Below are 22701 nucleotides of genomic sequence, written 5' to 3'. Positions count from 1 at the left end.
TTTCTTCAGTTTTGCACAACAAACCCTAAAACAATACAAACCACATAAAATGGTCTATTTTGCCTTTTAATTCATACACACGCGCGCACACACACACAAACGCGGACACACATACAGTACACACTGTATATGTAGATGTGTGTACAGATTTGTAATTTGACACCTTGGTCTAAAGAGAGTGTAAAACACAGCTTTGAGGAAACATAGAGAAGTGATCCCTGACAATGCTCTGAGAACGCTTATTTAAATCATCTCATATTGACCTGAATTCAACTGTGGGAGGAGACAGACAGACAGACAACAAGACAGACGAGCAGGCAGACAGGAAGACGGACAGATCATGGGATGACTTTACAGAACTGAGCTCCCTCTAGTCCATCCAAATGCTGGATCGATTCATCAGTCAAAAGGAGTTAACACTACATATGAGGCTTGTTTGTGACACTAAAGTAGTTTCACGTCTGGTTATGCATAAAGTTTTTGGTTTCAGGTTGGCACCATGTTTGAACCCTGCAGGTTTAGAAAAATAAATAGAACTGCATAGATTTCCAAGATGTTTGACTCTTTTTTTTAAAGAATGGTCTGTTCAGTTAAAGTGACTTTCCTGAAGTTTAAGTGGCTGACAGTATTTCCCCTCTTTTGCCTTTTGTGATGGTTGGATTTCTACCAAAATTTAAACCATAAACTGAGAAAGCATTCAAGATAAAAATCTGTGTTTAACTTTAAATTATTCAAAACACAAGACAAAGTACAATTGTTCTTTATAATATATTTACAGTTTTATGTGGGCTTTTGATGTCTACAGACACATTGGGACTGAAGAGTTGCTTTGCACAAGTTTGTCATCTGTTTAATACCCCCAAAGCACTGTGACATGTAGTTTTTGTTACATAGAAGTGTTGTTTCCTCCAAACAGTGTTAAATAAGAGATTCTGAAAAAAACTTAATTTCTGCCTGTCAAGAAAAAAAAGTCTGGTCTTGAAAGTTAGGAAACAATAACAGTTATTAGGCATGGATGTAGGAGCAGCCTGATGAGCTAGAAGGCCTTAACCATCTCAGACTGAGAACAGAGCAAGATCCTGTTTTGAAATATCAGAAGCAAAAGCCAATAAGTGCATCCTTACATTGCAAACAATAGATGCAATAGGGATAAGGTGTTGCCTGTTTAAATTATAACAACAACAACAACAAAAAGATTATGATAGCTGATCCTACTTAAGGTCATGTATCTAATACATGGGTGAAATTCTTAATGTGAACCAGTAACATCAGGTAAGAGAGGGAAAAAAAAATACTCTGCCACTGACAAAGTTTGACATGAAAACACTTTGTAATTTCCCTTTAGGACTTCAAACTCTTTGTCTGCAGGGTAACTGGGCTGAAGCTGAGGCTCATAAACACAGAAACAAAGCTAATCTGCTACTTGGTGCTCTTTATGGGAAGATTTAGCCAAAAAAGGTACTAAGAAGCTGTAATCGACCTCCATGTTTGATGCCAACGACAGAACGGGTGAGGGGAGGCCGATCACATCTGCAGATCATACAGCTGCAGCGTGTGATAACAACATCAATACAGGACATTCTCCTCAAGCAAAGACGGTTTGTGAGGGAAGATGCATACAAGTTTAAAGGTAGCAGGACTGACAGGACCTCACCCTGACCCGCCCATGTGAGGATGAAAACAGGATGAAGATGACGTGATCATCATCAGACATCAGCAAGGGCAGGACAGCATCCTATTGGTCAATAGTGAAGAGGGTCTCTTGACCTATTTCAATCGATTCACACCATCAAAACAGATTGACCGACAGTGTGAGACAGGACCATCAATAGCACCATATTGAGATCACAACATTATTTTGCCATTAGTCGGCTAAATATCACAGTGTTACCATCACAAGTTCATTAGGGAGTAACTAACACTTTTTGTTGCTCATGCAGATCTACACTGCCTACTGCCATTAAACACATGGATTCAATCTGCTTCGTCGACAGAGAGATAGATAAAATATAATACTGATCTCAAACATTTAAGTACAATTACATTAAGTCACCATTTGACTAAACTCAGCTTTTTTTGACATGTACAGCCGTCTCAAAGCGGAACACCACAGAGATAAATGCATCAGAAGTGTAATCATTTCACAATCATATCAGAGGAGTATTTGGTGCCACAGTCATTAACACCACATAGTTTAGATGAGACTTCAGGATGAGGAATCAGGCTGTGGACTTTGGAGAAGCCAGAGTCTGAGATACCACATTGTACCTTTGAATAGTGTACAGTGATAGAATGATTTCTAGCTTATCTTGCCGCCCTGACTGTATCTGGTTACCTGTGTTCATTTAGTGCATAAGAAGATAGATGACTGCACAGAAATATGGTTTGTTTACACAGCTGGAGCCTCAACTGGCACCATAAAATGTGAAATAAATCCAGCACATGCTCACTGAAGGATGCCGTCTTTGTGAAGTTTGAGGGAACCAAGTGGGTTGTGTCTGCTTACAGCTGCAATGATGATTCATTTCAGTCTGAAGCAGTCAGGCCAAAATTTCTCAGTTTATTGACTCTTTTCTGGTTTTTAAAACATCTAGATTTGGAAAAGTTGTAAACCTCTCATTTTTAAAAGCTAACTTTTTAAATCTGTTTTTCAGATTAGTTTATAAAATAGTCAAGGTCCAAACTATAATATCTTTAAAGCTTTAAATCATTTTTTCTTATCACTCTTAAACATGAAAAACAAGCTTTCAGTTCTGTTTCAGGTTGCTGTCCTGGCAATTTTGTGATCAATAAATCAAATCTTTCTCATTCAATAAAAATCAAAACAATGAATTTCTCTTTAAATTCATTTGATGCATATTTTGAAAACCGTTTCATGTTCGACTGCAGATGCAGTTTAACTCCTTCCGAAGAAATCTCCCTTTTGTGTTTCCAGAAAAGTGGTCATCGTTTTTATATCATGCCAGAACTTTCTCTCCTCCTGAAATGACAAAGAAGGCATCCCTGCCAGCAAATCTGCCTAAACTTGGCACAAAGCAAAACTGAAAGACGGCATTGACATACAGAAGGCCGAGTGTGGCCTGTTGATACATACAAAAGACGAGGATCAGCAAGTCCCTGAGCACACACTCTCCCTGTCTGAAGGTCAGGAATCTTGAAAAAGGAACAAAGGAGGCTGGCTTACTGACAGGAGCTGAGTTTGGTGACATAGCACTTCCCAGGGCTGCTAACTATACAACACAAAGGCCTCTTTTTTACCGGCCGTGACCACAAAGGAATCATCTGGAATCTTCCTTAGCACCAGACAGTGAGTGAAAACAGCTTTGAGGGCTTTGTTGAAGCACACAAGTTTCGATATTAAACAGCACGACGTGACAACCTGACCTGTCAAAGTATAATCACGTAAACATGATCCATCACTGCGCCACACTCCCAGTGAATCAGGTTAAACAGCATGGCACTAAAACCTGACACATTCACAGGTGAAGTGTGGGCAATTTCCTGCAGGAGGCAATTAACCCTAAATTACACCATGGACAAAGGAAGGAAGGAAGGAAGGAAGGAAGGAAGGAAGGAAGGAAGGAAGGAAGGAAGGAAGGAAGGAAGGAAGGAAGGAAAACACGACCTGTTTCCCCAGTGAAATTACTCAGAACATCAGAGGTAAAAACACTGATTACAGCCGCAGCAGCACTGAGAGAAGATATCACATTGGTTATTTATAAATATGCAAGCAGGAGATATCGAGGATGAGCAATTGTTCTGCTGTGACAGGTACCGTTATTGTTTTCCAACACTTATACATGATATCAACACCAGAACATACAATTTAATAAAAGAAATGGATGCATAAAGGAAAATAATAAAAAAAGGCTTTAAGTTACAGTACCTTAGATAATCACTGAAGGGAAACTGTGTATTATGGATTTGTTATGGTGACATGTAAAACCCTTTTGTGTGATTATGTTGATGTTTGAAAAATGATACTGCTTCACTGATCCAAAAAAGTAAGTGTTTGTGCAGTATATATTACATCAGCTTTTCAGGAGAGGAAAAACAGAGCAAGGAGCTCAGGTGAATTTGTTCTTGTTTTTGTGCTGGCCTTTCCAAACAGAGGAGGTTGTAAGTGTTGCAAAATCTAAGCACCAATGATCTGGAAATACAATATAGAGGTTTTCCCCTGGGCGGCTGCTCATGAAAACAATCTGGGTAATTCACATAAAATCAGCATATTCTGGAGCCATGAAATAACCATCACTGAATGTTTATATATGTGTGTGTGTGTGTGTGTGTGTGTGTGTGTGTTTCAGGGTTGTACATGTCACCCACTTTTCTTTTATCAGTTCACTACACTTAACAAATAAGAGGACAAAATTCAAACACTGTGACACTTGAAAAAGTTTGTGATATGAGAACAAATCTGACGAAAGTAACACATCCACTAAAAACTATCCATGAGCCGTTTTAATAGTTAGTGCACGGGATAAAGGTCCTTAAAAGTTCTCCCTCCATATTAGTGTTTGTTTCTGTCCAGCATGTCTGTGAATTGCATTATATACATTTATATATAGATATATACGTATATGCGAGTATACTCCTGTAAGCCATATGTTATAATCTGTCTGTTTCCTTCGTTAAGACCTGAGAAAAAGGCCAGATATAGAGTTGAGGTAGGTAACCATAACAATGCATCACAGTATGTGACAGCACAGGGCAGAGAGCTAGAGAGGAGAGCCCTGCAATCGTAGAGCCACCCAATGACCGTCTGTCTCCCTCAACCAGCTCTCTGTGTGTGCCTGTCAGCACCCAGCATTTTTTCAAACAAGGTGTTCCTGAAGCACCTTAACTAGTCAGTGTTGACAGGAGGGAGAAGGCTGAGCAGCAACTGTGGTTTTGACTGTGGTTAAAAGAGGCGACAGTCATGTCTCCTGGACACCAGATGTCTAAAGGCTAAAACTTTTTAAAAGGAGCCAAGCAATGTAACAAGAAATAAACACTGTTAAGAGCATCGCAGTAATATCCGGAGTGAAGTCAGAAATACACTGCTGCCACTTTGAAGACAAAGAAGAGCTGAGCATTCAGGGAAATATGCTTGTAATTCCAAGTCAAAAAGTTTGGAGGTGGGTGCCTCGCTTGTATCTGATCAGGGACTTAAGAAGCTTGCTGCAACAGCTAAGTGTAAAATTAACTCCCCATTTAATGGTGCAGAAAGTTTTACACTTTAGTTTCTTTGCAGAATAAACAATAACTGGATATAATTTATATCATTAAAAGTTGCTGGTATGTAGATGTTGAGACCTTTGCTGATTTCCCTGTTTTCAGCTGTAATACTTCAGATATCAGTGTCAAAGAACCAGCATTTTTAACATCAATTAGCTTAGCTTAGCCAGAAATTATCTAAAAAGGGGGGCACAACTAACTTGAAGTAATGTGCAACATGAACACCACAACCCACATTTCCAAAAAATGTCAGACTGTTCCTAAGGAATAATTTGGAATATTATGGTCAGATTTGTGCTTAATTTACATCAAATACATGAACACATTCACTCAGTCAATGAAACCGATCATCTCACAGACAGAATCCATCCACAGCACTCATTTTCGTCACATACATGCTTCCTGTGTATGACATTATGTTGCCTTGTGTCCAATTAAAAGTTGTTGATCTCACTCTCCCAGATTAGATAGCAAAGCAGTGTATTTCTAACAGACTTCTCTCAAATGAAGCAACTACTTCAAAAAAACAAACATCATTTGAGTGATATATAAAATGTAAAAAAAAAAAGCTTATAATGGAACAGCACAATCCCAATTTTTTCTGATATACTGTAATTTATACAACAGTGTTATTAGTCTGTCAACTTGCATGAGGTACTGACATTGTATCTACAAATAACAGACTCATCAACAGAAAAAGCCAGGGTTTCACAGAGGGAGAAAAGAGGGTTTTTCATTATGCAACAAACAGACAAACAACAACAACAACAGCGACAACATTAACTTTGTTATCTTGAGGTAGAACATTAACTTCAGCATTTGGAAGTGCTTTATGTTGGATACTCTTTTTTTTTTCCCTTTACCAAGAAAGAGAAGAAGGGACGATTTTGACATCTGAGGTAGTGCGGCACCTGATCTTGTAATCTTCACTTCCTCGGCATGTAAAGAAGTAAATTGTGAGAACTGGGGAAGGTTATGTCCCTAAAAGCTTCCCGTAACACATTCATTCCGGCTGAGGTAGGTTTTTGTTGAGTCGAAAGGTTCACACAGCCAAGGCTGGTGCCTGTATGAAGGCCTAGAAATCATAAAAAACATGTTGATATCACCGAAACCGTGTCCTGAGGCAGAATTGATCCAATCCCTGGACAAAGGCTGAGGTCTTCTGTAAGCGAGGAGGCGGAATCATTGGTAGGTGAGAGGAGGCAGCAGGAGTCTTTGACATCCACAGAAATGTAGAGATAAGACCAATAACTTAAATCCACTTTGACATATAGGTAATAAAGATATATATGTATATATATTTTTAAACTTAAAAATAAAATCATCATTGTATAACAAGGACATTCTGGGGCCTCTATTCTGTGTGCTGCCCAACACCAGAAAATTAAACCAAATTGTACAAATAAAGATCATAAAACCGGCCTGCGGGGCTCCAAACAGCTGTCCATCACAGGAGAGTTCTCGAAACGCTAGGCCAAAAAAAAAAAAAACTCTGATATACAGTCCTAAATCGTCTACATAATCTTAACTTACCAATAAAAAATGTCTTTGCAAAAAAAAAACAACTACTTTGAAAGAAAAACTTGTCAACCTGAGTGAGAGAAGAGTCTAAGTGGACACCTTGGACAGTGTCGTGTGAATTGGCCTTCATACGTGTTCAGCCTTGGTCCTGCCGACTCGTTCCTGCTGCAGGAGGCTCCTGGAACTCTGTTTCCCGCTCCAACCCGAACTCGTCCAGCGGTATTGTGGACAGCTGGGTGTCATTCAGCGCGTAGGAGTCGGACTATAAACAAAGAACAGTTAGTTAAACAGAAAGTTCATGAGAAGCTTTAATAATCATTTCCTGTGCAACATTATGCTGGAATATAGATCGGGAAACCAAGCAGAAGCCAAAGTGGGCGTTAAAAGCTGCATCTTCTGCCTACACAACCACAGGATGTTTTATCTTGTTTCATAATTTCTGCTTTGGCTGTTTTGTTCAGAGTTCAAATTTGAATTACTTCTTTTTCAAGAATTACAGAATTAATACAACACAGAATTACTTCATCAATGAGATGTAGATCAATCAGCCTGTGGCACTGCTGAGGTGTTATAAAAGTCCAGGTTGCCTTGATAGCAGCCCTTACGAAGCCTGCGTTCCTGGATCTTGTGTCTTTCTCTTGACAATATCTTTCAATGGGGTTCAGGTCAAGCGAGTTTGCTGGCCAATCAAACACAGTAGTATCATGGTCATTAACAATCTTTTGGTTCTTTTGGCAGTGTGGACAAGTCCTGCTAGAAAATGAAGTCAGCATTTCCATAAAGCTTGTCAGCAGAAGGAAGCATGGAGGGCTCAGGGCAGTGGTCAAGTTCTTTTTCTCTGAAGTCCAAGTAAGACACCTCTGCTGATGTCTCTGGTTCAGTAGTGGCTCGACTTAAGCAGGGTGACAGTCGTAGCCAAATTCATTGATTCATCCGTGTGGTGGCACAGTCTACCCCTTGTGTGAGATGTTTTGCCAAATTCTTGAATGGGCTATGCTTTCTCAAGGCTATGGTTATCTTTTCCTGCCAGACTTTTTTCTCCCACTCAACATTTGGTAAAATGCTTGAACATAGCTCTTTGTGTGCAGCCTGCCTCTTTGGCAAATACCTTTTGTGGTGTACCCTCCACACTGTAAAAAAATTGTTGATTCAACTTAACTCACTCAAGTCATCTTGTTACTTTGACTGAGTTAATTTAATTCCACATGAAGTGTCCAATAATTTGACCTAAAAAAAGAGGTCAAGAGAACTACAAAAGCTGTTGGTTGAACTTACAGCAGAGTCATTTTTGTTGTGATGGCATTTTGTAACCATGAGTGAGGAGGAAACAAGATAGATGGATACAAGACCCTGCTGTACATTGAGATGTTGCACAGACTGAAAGAGCACAGACTGTCTGTGTTCTGCATGGCACAGACCAGCTGTTTATGCTCCATGGCAATGACCTGCTGTCTCATCTGTCCTAAATCTAATGCATCAACACATCTCATGTATTAGCTTAAACACTAAATGCACTGTAAAAAATGTTGAGTACATGGGTCCGTGCAGCAGAACACAGACAGCAGGTCCGTGTAGTGGAACACAGGCAGCCTGTGGCCCCCCCTCACAGTGTAACATATCAGTGTACAGCAGGGTCTAATATCCACTGTTTTCTCCTCACTCATGGTTACAAAAAGCCATGACAACAAGTGTAATTTTTTACAGTGCTGTATTTAAACGTAACAGAAATGTGATGACGTAGGTGTGTTTAATTCCCACTCTCACCCAAATACCTTTATTGTCAAGTTGACATGCATTTCTGATTTATGTGGACATGGATTTTTAAGTTGTAACATATTTTGTAGTTGAGATGATGCCAACTTGAAATTATGTTTTATCACAGCAACTTCAGTAGTCTGTGCCATACAGACTTAAAAAAATATGTCAGAGCAACAAATGTGCAAAATTACTTTTTACAGTGCATGTAGAGGGTGAACATGTCTGTATTCTGGAAATCTGTCCAGTCAGCAGTTTGCCTAATCACTGTGTTGCCCACTGAACCACACCAAGAGACCATTTAAAGGCTCAGGACATCTTTGCAGGTTTTTCCAGATAGTTAATCTTTAAGTTTCACCTTTTGAGTTGAACTATTAAAATAAATTACCTTTTCACAGTACTCTTATTGACTGTGATGCACCTGTATTAGAGTACCACAAAAACAGCTTTCTTAGTTCCTTTTTCACGTTTTTACAATGCTTCTTGCAGAAAAATAGTCAAAAAGCTTAGGTTTTTAAAACTCCTGCATTAGTAATATCTACTATGATAACATTACACTTACTTAAATTGCTTCTGAGTGCTGTCAATGTTTTAGGCAAATAGTTGATATTGAAATTTTGACCAGCATGGACAGAACCAGAGGCTGCAAAACGGGTCTCAAACCATGTTGTTCTTTTGTGTGAGAAAATGTAACAAAAGCCCTGAATGGGTTAGGAAACTCTTAACTTCTCCTTATAACTCGCTGTCACTCACCATACGTGTGTCTTGTGTGTTTGGTCGAGTGAAAAGTCTCTCAAGCTCATTGCTGTCGACTACTTTCTTTCCCGCTGTGCCGCCATTGACCTCCATCTCTCTCCTGGCAGCTCCGTTCAGCCCAGTAGCCCCCTGGGAAGAGGAAGAGGATTCCAGCACGTTGCTGTGCCCTGCCTGAGGGGTGGCCTGAACCGTCTTACACATCATTAGCCTAGAGATTACATGAACACACACACCCGCAGGACACTTGTCAGCTGCACACACATTAAAGAATTACAATGATTATTGGCATGTTATTTCTTTTGTTTTCACAGACCTGCCGCGATAGCTGAAGGCGAGGAAGAGCACGCAGAAGATGATGCAGGTGACTCCGATGTGAATTCCAATAATTATGCCCGTTGTGGAAGTTTTGCTCTGTTCATCTTTTGCACAATCACACGGGATGTCTAACACTGAGGAGAAAAAGTCCATGAAGACACAGAGCTGTGTCAGAGCGATGTTCACGTGTGTGTTTCTTTGACAAAGTGTGTCAGAGACATGAACTATCAGCCTGACTTTGCTCCTAACACAAAAGCCGCGTTTCCACCAAGCAGTCCGGGTCGGTTCGTCTCGGTACGGTGCGCTTTAAGCGGCGTTTCCACAGACTCATCCCGGGACGGATCCCTAAAAACAGAGACGAGCCGTCCCACTTTTTTGGGACCCTTTCGTATGGGTGCCAGACTGAACCGATCCGCTCTCGGGAGGTGGAGCAACACACTGCAGACGGTTGATTGGTCAAAAGAATCGTCACTCACCCCGACAGCGGCTGCATTTCTCCTGGCAGCACACAGACTTCTCTGAAACAAAGCTTGATTGCACTTTGTAACAGAGAGTTACATGAAAATCATAGAGAGGACGAAATGCTGCATGTCTTCTATCCGTGCTCTTTGTTTACTGTGTCGCGTTTTCTTCTTTGTTGGATTTAATCGCGGGGTAAGCTGCTACGGCGTCGCGCTATTGTTTACCAGCTGTGGCTTCCGGCATGCGGCTTACACACCGCCCACCACGAGAGGGAACAGTTTGCTGTGGAAACGCAAACGGGATGAGACTTTACTGTCCCAAACCGTCCCAAACCGTACTGAACCGACCCGTACTGCTTGGTGGAAACGCAGCTAAAGTGACATGAGTGACTCTGTGAGACGCATAGAATTTTAATGAACGGTGCTGTGTGGCAGTGTGTGGCTGTATGTAGCTGTCTTTAGGTTTGACAGATAGTCACCTGATTTCTCCACAGCCTCTCGGAGAGAAACAAATCGCACAGTGGCATTGCCGTCTCCATGTTGGTTGTATGCAATCAGTTTTATCTCATAGACCAGGGAAGGATCTAGACAAAAAGACAGAAGGATATGTGTGGATGAGGCACACAGGGTTTCATAAAGTGGGCTTATATTTATACATTTTGTCAGACTGTTGCTAATTTCAGCCCCTTTTTATTTGTTTCATTGATTCATTCAGTGATTTTATTCGGAGTCCTGTAAAACTTCAAGTCTCACCTAGCTGAGTGATGTTATACTGGGTCACATTGCGTGGGAAGTCAATGGGACCAGTAAACAGAGGTGTGTGAGCCCGTCTGTAAAACAGTCTGAAGCCCTGATGTTGGCCCATCTTGGAGGAAGGTTCCCACGTTGCTTGTACAGCGCTGCCGTTCACAACTTTTGTGTAGAGGGAAGGAGGAGCTGGAACTGCAACACAACATTGACTTTGAACAAAAGTGGGACAACAACAAAAATGCGAGTGTCCTAAAAGGTGCCATTCAAATAAAATGTATTATTATTATTATTATTATTATTATTATTATTATTATTATTATTATTATTAATAAAAACTAACAGCTTATGCAGAAGCTTTTATTCTGTCACTTCAGAGTATGATATCAGACATCTCGTGTGGACTGGTTTAAAGCAAAAAAATGTGATTACACCAGCAGGAAGATGCAAAATGTTAACAGGATAATTAATTTAAAGGGACCTATCATAATAAATCTAAATCATTAGGTACTTCCATACAGAGTCAAAATAAACTGACCTTAAACCATGATTTTATATGACCAGTTTAAAACCAGGCTGAACTCAGGTAAACAAAACAAAACAAAATAAAAAAAATACAGGTATTAATTACATACAGATCTGAATAAATTTGCAAGCTTTCCACCTTTTATCTCATATCTTAAGCTCATAATCATGTGTTTTTCACAGAAACCAAATAAGCTGCTCTGTTGCCTCTTTGCAGGTTTAATGCAGGTAAAAGCTATCCTCATGGGTAAAAGTGTGTGTGCTCCATCAGCTCACCCTCCCCATGAGTGCTCTCGGTTGCGCTGTCCGATGGTTTGCTAGCCCCATGGGATGTGTAGGCCTTGACGTAGAATGTGTAGCTAGTGGAGGGCTCCAGGTCCCTGATGATCTGCTGCAGCGTCACCTTGCTGACAGCCTCCTCGTACTCCATCTCCACTGGGTCTGAGGAGGGAATGATGGAGGAACAGAGAAAGAGGAGGCGGTGGTAGAAAAATAAAGGTAGGCAGGCAGAGGAGAGATAAATGAGAGGAAAATAGAAAGGGAAGGATAAGAAAACTGCATCAAAGGGATGGACAATAAAATCAAAAGAGGACATAATAAATACAATCTATTTTGGCCATGATTTTATGGTTATTGCCAATTTCTCTGGTTTATCAGGGCAGCCCTGTTAGGTAATAGCTAATCAACTTTGGCCCCGGGAGCTTGAATGTCAATGGTTGGCCGAATTGAAGGGGTGGGGTGAGGAAATGGAAGAGGTAGAAGTGGGAGTTATAAAGGATGTGTTAAAGCATTTTATTGCTCTTAATCCAGAGACAACCAACCATAGCCACTATCTACCTCCGCCCCCAACCCATCAGTCCATGCCATCCTGGAACTGTAATTACAACAGATCCTATTGGTTGGCCCCTGGGGCCCTTAATTATCCATCCAATAGAAGTACTGAGGAGAGCCAGCAGCTGGCTCCATGAGACTCTTACCACACACACACAAAACACACCCACACATACACTTGCCAAAAGCCATAAAAACATACTGCATGTGCGTAAACAAGGACGCACATAAGCATGGATGATCACACTGGGAGTATCACATTCACAGATATGAATCCCGAGGTAGGAAAATCTGAATGTACAAGCTTCTCGACTCATCCTTACTATATCTTCCTTGACACTGGAGACCTGTTCAATAGCAATTAACACATTCATAGCTGTTGGTTAGGAAGGTTGGTCTTTGAATTCTAGTAGATATCTACCTTTTGTTCAAATGCACAATTACCTTACAAAAAAATAAAGTGTAAATGTAAAAGAAGAGACTCAAAAAGAAATATTTAAAATTGATTTGATGCACTCTGCATTTTAGACAAGTTGATGACTATCATCTGTTTGGGGCCATGTTTGCATCAGAGAGGCTGGGATATACAACTTAAGATGCTCTGATTTCAGTTGTTAAAAGAAATACCCATTTATAAGAACATGGCCTGACTGTCATACCTTATTTCATGTAAAAATATAACACATTTCAAAACTCTGTTTCACTTTAACTCATTTCTATGGAATCACTGTGGGAAAATGAGCCCCAACCCCACCTGAGGTTCTGCGAATGTGAAGCACATAGCCGATGATGTCCTGAGTGTTCTGATCAGGTTCCCTCCAGGACACCTGTATGGTTGTGGGTGAGAGGGCCTCGGCCTGCACGTGGGTGGGCACCCCGGGCAGTCCATCAGCCCACAGCACCGTGAGTCGAGCGCTAGCCTGAGTGGAGCCAGCGCTGTTTTCTGCAATACACTGGTAGATCGCCTCGTCGTCCTGGCTGATACCGTAGATCGTCAGTGTGCTGTGGAAGAAGGAAAAAGAAGATAAGATGAGGTTTTACACACATCATCATGAAACTATGTGTCAGAAACAATTACAGAATAATTTCACGGCTTGATGTCAGCGTCAGCCACCGGAGAGATATCAGCAGCACTTTGCATTTCAAGCCTGCTCTGTAATTGTGTTTCTCAGAAAATATCTTAATCCTTTTGGAGCTTTGTTCATGCAAAATATCTTTAAGATTTCAAGAGACTCAGACTCGTAACCACTGAGGTATGGCCATTTAAATCCACTATAATGCTGCAGCACCACAGGTAGCGGTAACAGCATTTAATTATAGGGGATAATTTATTAAAAAAAAAAAAAAAAACTCTGGAAACTAATTCAATTGTGAAAATGTGTTATCATACCTATTCAGCTGTGTCACAAACCTTCTGTGTGAAAATTAATTAATATGTTAAAGATGACTGTAAAAAGAATTAAACTGGAAAAAAACTTTAGATTAATAATAAAAAATAAAATAAATTTAGCTGGACATTTTTCAAACATTCTGCTTCCAAACACCCAGAATCCTGTATTCTCAACAGAGCTAATTTTTACCAGTGCAGCATCCAGTTATAGGTTTACAGATTGTAAAGTGGGCTTCAGATGCTGAGAAGTAAAAGCACAATAAATTTCACTGCTGATGTAAAGTCTCCCTGAATACCTGAATAAATGTACATGATGTATTACCTCTACACTTCAGAAAGGGGCTGTATATTACACAGAGGTTGGAGGATGAATGCGGAGGGTGTGTGTGTATGGAGGGATCCTCGCTCATGCAGAGCACACACACTCCCTCTTTGAGTAGAGAAATCTATTTCCCAGTTTCAAAAAATGTCATTTCTTTTGCATCAGTTGAATCTTTCACACACACACACACACACACACACACACACACACACACACACACACACACACACACACACACACACACACACACACACACACACACACACACACACACACACACACACAGTATGAGCTCACGTACCCATGAAGCCGCACACTAAGTAAATCATTTTTCTCAATAACTTCACTCCGTACTTCCTCTATTTCAAACACCTCTCCTTTCTGTTCACCTCCATAACTTCACTCGGTCATCTTTCCTCTGAATCATCTTCTTCTTTTTCTCCTCTTCAACCTGGTCTATTTTTTTACCAGAAATATAAGAAAGGCATTGTTTTTGTATATATGGCGTATGCATGTTGAGTAGGTGTTATAAGAAGCGAATACTTAATACAATCTCTGTGTCCAAAGGCAAAATGAAAAAAAAAAAAATGAATGCACTATGGAAATGAAGCCCCGTGGCACAAACATTTCTTCATGCTGTTCTCGCACCATGGAAATTCCTGCTGTGTTTAAGGTGAAGTATGTGGAGGAGAGAAGTGGAACAAACACAAATAATGACTGCCCTGGGAATATGGAAGGCTTGAGCTGAAGCTTTGTCCGTTCCCTTTTCTTTGAGATAGCCTTTAGTAATGGCATTTTAAGAGATCAAAAGCGTTTTTCCAATAAAGGGAAAAAAACCCTTTGGCTGCTGGTTGTGATGCTGTGTCTTTCGTCTAAACAGGGAAATCGAATGCCACAGGAGTTCAACATATCCTACAGCATTCTGATAACCTGTCAATCTCAGTTTGTTAGGCGCTGTCAGGCTGACAAACATTGTCATCATTCCTTGACTGACAGGTAGAATCCTCTGTGTATTAAATCAAAATTAATTAAGAAATGTCAAGATGATCCCAGGAGGAGAAACATGCAATCTATTGAAAGAACACCACATGAGCCCTGAGTGGTATACATGGTCTGTCACGGTCACCTTCTGGACCGGTGAAATGGGACATGAGGAAAGTGGCATTTCAGCTCTCGACAGACAGCGCTGACCTCATAGCATCCTTGGTGTGGTTCGTGCTCGTGCAGATGGATTTGTTAGGACAGCGGAGAACTCCTCTGGGTCAGCGGGCAGGATGGGAAGTGAATCATTCCATTTCCTTTTCAAAATTGATGTGCAGGGATACAATTACTGTACGTTTTCTAATCTGGGTCAGCACAGGGCTGCCAGGTGGAGGAGTTATTATTCTCCCCTGCCTGTCAGGTGGATTCAATCTGGATAATTATCAGGTCAAAGAGGCCCTCTGTATTTCACCCTCTCTGAGCCAATCTCACCTTTGACCCCTAAGGTGGCAGCAGTCGGCAGCCCTCAACTCGCTACTCAACCATCAGGTCTCTGACAGCCTTTCATATCATCGATGGATGGAGTGTTTGCAGACAGGCAGCCGTACCAGACGCAGCAAAGAGGCCCCCAGGGACGCACTCCCCCCAATGCCACAGGGGGCCTGGATGGGCCCCCTGAGTGTGTGAGAGGGGAGGGCAGGGACATTTCACATGGCATGCTTGTTTCCGCAAAGTGTAAAAGCGTTCAACCACATGTTTGCCCAGTCACATACAAGACATGGTCCTACACACTTATTTATACATGCCGATAGATCCTGCTGACATGAAGGTTTTCAAGTTCAACCCTTCTTTCCTAACTCACAGAATAAAGGAATGGGATTGGATAACTGCATGTATGCTCTTTATTTTCAAAACGCATGTTAATTTACTTCTTAATATTAGCCTAAAGTGATGGTGTATTTTGAAGATGTAGTTTCATGATATATTTTGGACTTTGGACTTAGTTTGTACAAAAACAGTTTGATGATTTGAAGCTCAGCACACACAGTGACATCTGGTGGCTTATAAAGCTCAAGGCAGCTGGAAACGGCAGTACACCGTTCGTATGTTAAAGTTTTAGTCAAAAAAAAAAATCTGTGAAGCCCGTGTGATGTGCGACAAAAATAACTGCATTGTTTTGATTTTTACTTGAATTATTCTACATATTTTAGATTACTATTAAGTTATATTAGCTGATAATGACATTGCATTACTGTGGAATAATTATGTTGATTGTACAAACACCAGTCACACAGTCACATGAGTCTTTGTAAACTGTGAGGTGTATCTGTATCCCCGGTGACATCGTCTTCAATACATGCTCTGACACTTGTGTCTTGTTTACTGAGGCAGTGCGGTGCACTCAAGTGATACAGCCGCGCTGGTGTCGTCTGCCAGTCACCAGGTGAAAGATAACAGCATACTTACAATCCCACTGGTTTTAGTGTTCTGCTGAAATTTTCAGCTAAAGTTGTTGAACTCTGTTTCATCATCACTTCAAGAAACGCAAAAGTAAAATAGATGTGTTTCAGTTTTCTTGGGCATCGAATCAGGTAAAAATAGATACTTTCTTGGGATGATCGGGCAAAGAAAGAGCACCGTGTCTCTGTTTGAGGAGGGCGTTACTTCAATGACTTTGTTCTGTTGCTGCAGCCTGAAATTTAAACCACATTCCTGCGCGTACAGGGATATTTCCTGGGAAAGACCTGGTGGATGATGGATGGTGAGAGGAATTGGTTTCAGGTTGAATCACAACTGTAATGAATTTATTACAGACCAATAGGGACAAAACCTACATAAATCCATTCAAATCCTTTGTACTGTCAAGTAACACCAGCTTTATGAAATAAAAAAAAAGTGCAGGTACAAAAAAGTTGTTTTTGCAGAGGTTTATCTGGAAAGCTCTCTTACCTCTAGAGGAAGATAAGATCTTAACATCCACTGATGTAAGCAGAAAATCTCAGCCAGGAAGGTTTGAAATATCTCAGCTGTTTTTCTTTTTATACATTTTTTTGATCGTTGTTGTCTCAAGTTTTAAAACAGATCAATCTTCATTGATATGCAGCAGCAGGGCAGGACCACCATGGATCCATACAATGAGTGAAGAAAAAGGGAGGACAGAAACTTTGAGTAAAGACAGAAGAAGAGGTCTGGGAGGTACATGGCCTGATTTTGGGCTGTTTGCTCGTCTTACATGAGCTCCAAAGCCAAGCTGTCCTGTCTTGACAGGTTGACACCATCATTTACTCATCAGTTCGAGGTCATTTCACAGATTGATGGATAAGGCCGAGGGCCACGGGAGTAGCTGCCAGGGGAGCCTTTGGGCCCGTTGTTTGGCTGCAGAGGCTGTGTTTACTCTCCGTTGTCTCCGAGCAGCCTGCGTGGCCATTCTGGATCGGGCAAGAGGGAGAGGGGGGAAAAAAATAGGGACAAAGAGAGAACAGGAGGAAGAGGTGGGAAAGAGGGGGGGCTGGGGAGGAGCGATGAGCTGTCTGTGGCCTGTGAGGAAGGAAGGGCCCTGGGATATGACTGATTACAGGCAAGGTCAGAGTTCAAGGCCAATGCCCAGGCCCCAGCTCGCTGTAATGGGGGCAGGAAAGGGGGGATGTGGGGCACTGAGAGGGGCCGCAAACAAGAAAGGAAGGTCTACGTGAAGAAAGTGGAAAAAAGAGAGGAGAAGAAAGAAAAGAAAAAAATGCTTTGAAAGTATTCTGCGACGAAACGACCAGATTTGTGTTGCAGGCTGCTCGCTCAGATGTTGGTTGGCCGTTTATTTTAACACAGAGCTGCACACTTGAAGCATGCCCGTTTCTTCACTTTAAGAGTTACAGTCCTAACACACAAAAGCTGAGGGCTTGGAAGTTCTCTATACTGTGAATGAAAGCATGTTTCACATGAGCCTGGTCAGCACAGGCCAATAATGAATGAGGTACTAATAATGTATGTGCATGTTTGTGTGTGAGAAGCGTGTGTGTATTAAAATCAGATGAGATGTGAGAGAGACAGAGAGCAAACAGACAGCTTTAACCCTGGCACCGTCTGTTCTCTCAAACAGCCAATCAACTCCTCTCTGACATCATCTAGTCTTTTACAGCATTTCCCGCAGCTTTGTGTTCTCTGTGTGTGTTTTGTATGTAGAGGCTGAGGAGGAACAGGCAACACGTTTGCACATTTTCATGTTTGATTATGCGTGTGCACAAAAACGTGGCTGTTTGTGCACATAAGGCCTCGCTTGCTTTTTGATTAATGTGTGTGCATGCGTGTGTGTGAATGAAATGTACAATCGATTCCCTTTCCCTCCCTTGTCCGATTGGCTTTTGAAGGTCAGTGTCGCGAGAAGTGGCTGAGGGGAGAAACCCCAGCATGTGAATGTGTGTATCTTTACGAGCACACATACTCACAGACAGAGTCACAGCCACTACACACATTAATTAAAACCTCTCCGCTAGCTATTTTGTGCTTACTGTAGATTCACTTTCTCTATCAGATAGGCTATTGTATATGTAAGAACAGCATCAGTGTGGACCCTAGAGCTGCTGAATACCATTTGCATATCGTAACAGTTGTTTGGGCTCAGTTCTGGGGGTAAAATGTGGCCCATGCTTCATTGTTTCTCACATCTCATTTCCTTTCTTTCACTTCAACCACATAGCTTTTTGGGCCTAAGGTGAAACCCACCATACTGTGACTCTCCTTTGTATACAACTAAAGATATATGAGGCTGCGGTAGTTTATGCTTACCTTTCAGTTTGGAGGTTGGTGGTTTTATTGTAAACACTCCAGTGTTCATATAAGACGCCCAAATAATGAAAACAAATGTGGATGGAAAGATTCAACAAAGCCTGCCTAAACTAACTTCCAAAAAGAAATTATGATTTTGTGGAAAAGGTAAATTCTGTGTTATCAAAAAAGTGAGAAAGCATTCATAGCATATTAATGAACTTTTAAATGTGTGGTTTTTTTTTTTTTTACATTTTCTTCTTCTTAGATTACTGATCCTGCCAACCAAAAGTGATTGTTTTTTAAGCTCTACTCAGTAAAAAAATATTTCGATTCATATTTCATCATTAAAGTATGAGTTTACAAAGATTTTAACACCAAATCAAACCCATTTCCCTCCTCACATCAAGTGTTCAAAATAGATCAACATTAAGAACAGTTGCAATCACTTCACCTTCAAAGACCATTTAAAACCATCAAGGGGCTCGGATTTCAAATATCTACTATCATTCACAGGTCTCAAGCTGCTACTGCTGCAATATCAATTCTTAAATATTAATTATTTTCTACAAGTTCTATGAACAATTCCTTTACCTTGACAGACTTACTGATCCCTAATTGTGGTAATTTTAAGACTTGAAAATTTGGTGGTTTTCACTGAACAGTAATAACAGTAAAGTTATGACTGGACAAAGTCGTGAACTTAAGTCTTTTGGAAACTGTGGTTAACATTTCACTCTGTTTTCTATGAACTTAGAGCTAAACTGATTAAAGAAGAAAGAAATCACAATGAGCTCTGGTTGGAGTTTAACTCTTTATGGGTTAAAGGTTTAATATCTTCAGAAATGATTAGTGCAGCAGGTAATAGAAATGGAAGATTTAGAGTTAGTTTGGACAGATGTGCAGATAAAATTAGGTTATTTGGTCCTACAGACTGTAGTAATGGATCATGCTGTAATGTGTTCCCTCTACACTCCTCACAGTGTTAAGTCTGAGGCTGCACACAGAGAAATTCTGCTCTTCAGATGGCTGCCTGCATTTCCTGGTCAACTGGCTAAGTTTATGGGCTAATTAGCTAATGGTAGATCTCAAGCTGAGGCCTGCCTCCTTAACCAATCACAGAGCACGCCTTGTGATGCATGAGATCCATATTACAGCAGGTCTATAGCTTTCACTAATGGTGGCAAGTGGAAACGCTGTGATGCTCTGACTACCTGCTTTCTCTCTCAGCTCATTTGTTCTTCCTGCCGACTCATCATTTCTCTTTTGACCACCCAATCATTTTTCTTCTCTTATTTTTTTTACATCTACAACTGGCCTCTCATTTATTTCTTCCCTCTCTCCTTTCCTCCTTTGTTAGTCCCATGCTCCATCTCTCCGACTGATATAGACTGGTAGGGGCAAGTGGGAGTGGACCAGTGTGTGTGAGCGATGGAGGTGTCTGCCCTCTTCAGTCAATGCTACGGAGTGCAAGTATTGATTTTTTTGGTGCATATCTAATGTATTCACTTCATATTTCACTCACTGAATAATAACATGCACAGTGGTTGGCTGCTCGGGTCAACTGGAGAAATAAAACGTGCCTTGTGCAGTTACGCTTGGCAGAATTTTACTTAGAAACACATTTTCTGGATGGAGGGAAGTAGTTTAACAAGCACACACCCGGCAGAAAATCTTAATTTTGACATGTAACCAGGTATTACCCTTTCACCTGTTTTAAAATTATGATGTTAAACAGCAAAATTAGTTCCAACACAGGCATGCTAAACAGTTCTCTAATGCCTCAAACAGTGCTGTAAGTCACTGATACAGTCAGTGCAAGAAGATGCTTTTTCAGTGTGAACTGAATCGTGAAGATGGTAACTACTGGGTTTGTTGTGGGGTCCTCCTCCTTGTGACATTCCTGGGGACTGGCATGGGAAAGCATCCAACATCCAGTCAATACGCTGCTCACATACAAAGGCACAAATAAATTGAGGCTCATGTCTTGGCAGGCGTGAATTCAAGCAGCTGCCATGCGAGCAGCAACAGAAAGGCAGTGAAATTGAGCATCTGATGAAGCCAATGATCAGATCAAGGCACCTGTGATTATCACTGACATCCATGTTATTTTCAGTGTGCCGGGTCGAAGTTTGTGCGCATGCAGTGAGTGCTGAGATGATTGGTAGAGAACGATTTGTAGGGGCTCTTAATAAGAAATAGAAATGGATTTTGATCCAGACTCTGCAGGTTTTCCAGAAGGTAAAGGGTCGATCAGACGATGGCAAGTTTCTCACTGGTGAGCAGAGGCATACTCAAAAACGTTTACAACCTGAAAGCCCCACCTCACTTTTAACTGTGTTTGATAAATGAATTACAAAGTGTAAGTAAATACTTAATTTACCAAAATATAGGCTCTTACATGGAAACAACAAAGCATTTATTGAGTCTTTTATCAATACTTGTAAAAAAATCTGGATTTAGGGCCCTGCTAACAAGAAAAGAACTCATGTTGTGATTGTCATGCAACACTTTAGTCCTACTTTAATGTTATACTCCCTTTCAGCAGACTGTCTGCTACAGTTTGGTGTTAGCTGCAAGTTTTTACAATAATTTGTTTCCTGACAGTGTTGAATATCATGATGACCCAGAACATATTTCATATTGCGGATCTTAGTATCCAGAATATTGCCAGGATATGGATCGTACTTTTACATCTGTCAGAAACTATGGTGACCTTGTCTTGAATTCCTTTTTCTTTAAAAAAAATCCTGGATCCAAACAGTGATCCTGGTCACCTCCAAAATTTAATCACTTCTTCCTTATCCCATTTTGAACATTTCCTGAAAATTTCATCAAGATCTGTTTGTTACTTTTTGAGTTATGTTGTTCACAGACAAACAAACAAACGAACAGACAAACTCTCCCAAAAACACAACCTCCTTGACGGAGGTAATAAAGAAGCTGTCATATTGAGAAAAAGTCATCTCATGCTGTCTTTATTTTTGTTTTGATTTTGGCGCCCCCTATGGACAAAATTAGACCTGACTTGTTGATCTTGTCCTAGAAACACCACACCCTGTTTTTTTTTTTTTTACAGAAAACTTTTTTAGCTCTGATATCTTTTTGTAAATGTAAAAAAATAAGGGTGTTTCAGAAGCACTTTAATCTTCTTATTGGACGCTGATCCTGAGGAAAAGCTTCTTTTCAAGCATTAATTGGTATACAGAAATAATCCGGCATGTCAAAGATGGTCTTGTGCTCTTTAGTAAGACAGCGGTATCAGTGTTAATTTCAATCTGCGATATAAGCAGTATTAAACTCCTTACGGTAGTACCAACAACTCTTGATTTGCAGTACTTGCAGTACCCTACTCCAAAAGGGCCAGAGGAAGAAGCCCATCTTTTTGAACACATGCCTTTGGATATTTAATAAACAGCATTTGAGATAATCTACAGAAATACACCAAAAAACAGGTTTAACGTTTATATTTCTCGTACCTGTTGTTGTTCCTGAGTTTGACATGTCCGCCAGGCTCCAGAATCTGCCCATTCTTCAGCCAGGTGAGCTGTGGCTCAGGCTCACCCTGGGCCTGGCAGGTGAAGATGGCAGTGGTGCCAACGGGGCGAGCAATGGACTGTGGAGCCTGAATGAACTCTGCGGGAGCTGAGGGAGAAAAGGAAACAGGGAGTCAGATAAACTACACATCTAGGGCCAAGGGTCTGAGCATAATGAAGATGTTTCAGTCCCAAAGCACCAGAAAACTTGGGGAGAGAAAAAAGAGGAGGAATACATGGAGGAAAGACAAATATGATAGCATGCAGGCAATCCCAGTGGCTGCCATTCATTAATAGGGAGTGATGAACTGTGTTATAGGTGTGGTGTAAATACTGCTGCAAATCTATATTTCAAGGTCAATTAGCAAGATTATAGGAGACACCACATCGATGTAGGTATACAGAAACTAAGGAGAGGGAGAGATGAGAAAAAATAACTAGGAAGGAGTGAAACTGTGGGAGTGAAAAAAAACTGAAACCAATGCGCAACAAGAAAATAAAGTGATGCCGTTTATAGCTTCATCATACTGCTTCTCATCCCATGCCTCGAGCCTCCAGCTATGGTCAATTAGTGGTAATAACTTA

At 40.9% G+C, this 22701-nt stretch overlaps 1 protein-coding gene across 1 annotated transcript in view; it reads right to left on the bottom strand.

Annotated features, from left to right (window-relative positions):
* Positions 1-4: 4 nt before the first annotated feature.
* igdcc3 (immunoglobulin superfamily, DCC subclass, member 3) overlaps positions 5-22701 on the bottom strand; it is a 67967-nt gene continuing 45270 nt past the window's right edge. The window contains exons 7-14 of the mRNA XM_074666968.1: positions 22060-22225; positions 12883-13130; positions 11574-11738; positions 10779-10967; positions 10505-10609; positions 9563-9698; positions 9247-9457; positions 5-7000 (exon numbers count right to left, since the gene is read on the bottom strand). Coding sequence (XP_074523069.1) covers positions 6875-7000; positions 9247-9457; positions 9563-9698; positions 10505-10609; positions 10779-10967; positions 11574-11738; positions 12883-13130; positions 22060-22225 — 1346 coding nt within the window. The 3' untranslated portion in view covers positions 5-6874. The remainder of the gene's footprint in view (positions 7001-9246; positions 9458-9562; positions 9699-10504; positions 10610-10778; positions 10968-11573; positions 11739-12882; positions 13131-22059; positions 22226-22701) is intronic.

The sequence above is a fragment of the Halichoeres trimaculatus genome, unplaced genomic scaffold, assembly GCF_033239565.1.
Source record: "Halichoeres trimaculatus isolate MK-OKI-2021-1 unplaced genomic scaffold, fHalTri1.1 fHalTri1_scaffold_3, whole genome shotgun sequence".
Taxonomy (NCBI): domain Eukaryota; kingdom Metazoa; phylum Chordata; class Actinopteri; order Labriformes; family Labridae; genus Halichoeres; species Halichoeres trimaculatus.
This window is presented reverse-complemented; position numbering and strand designations above follow the sequence as displayed.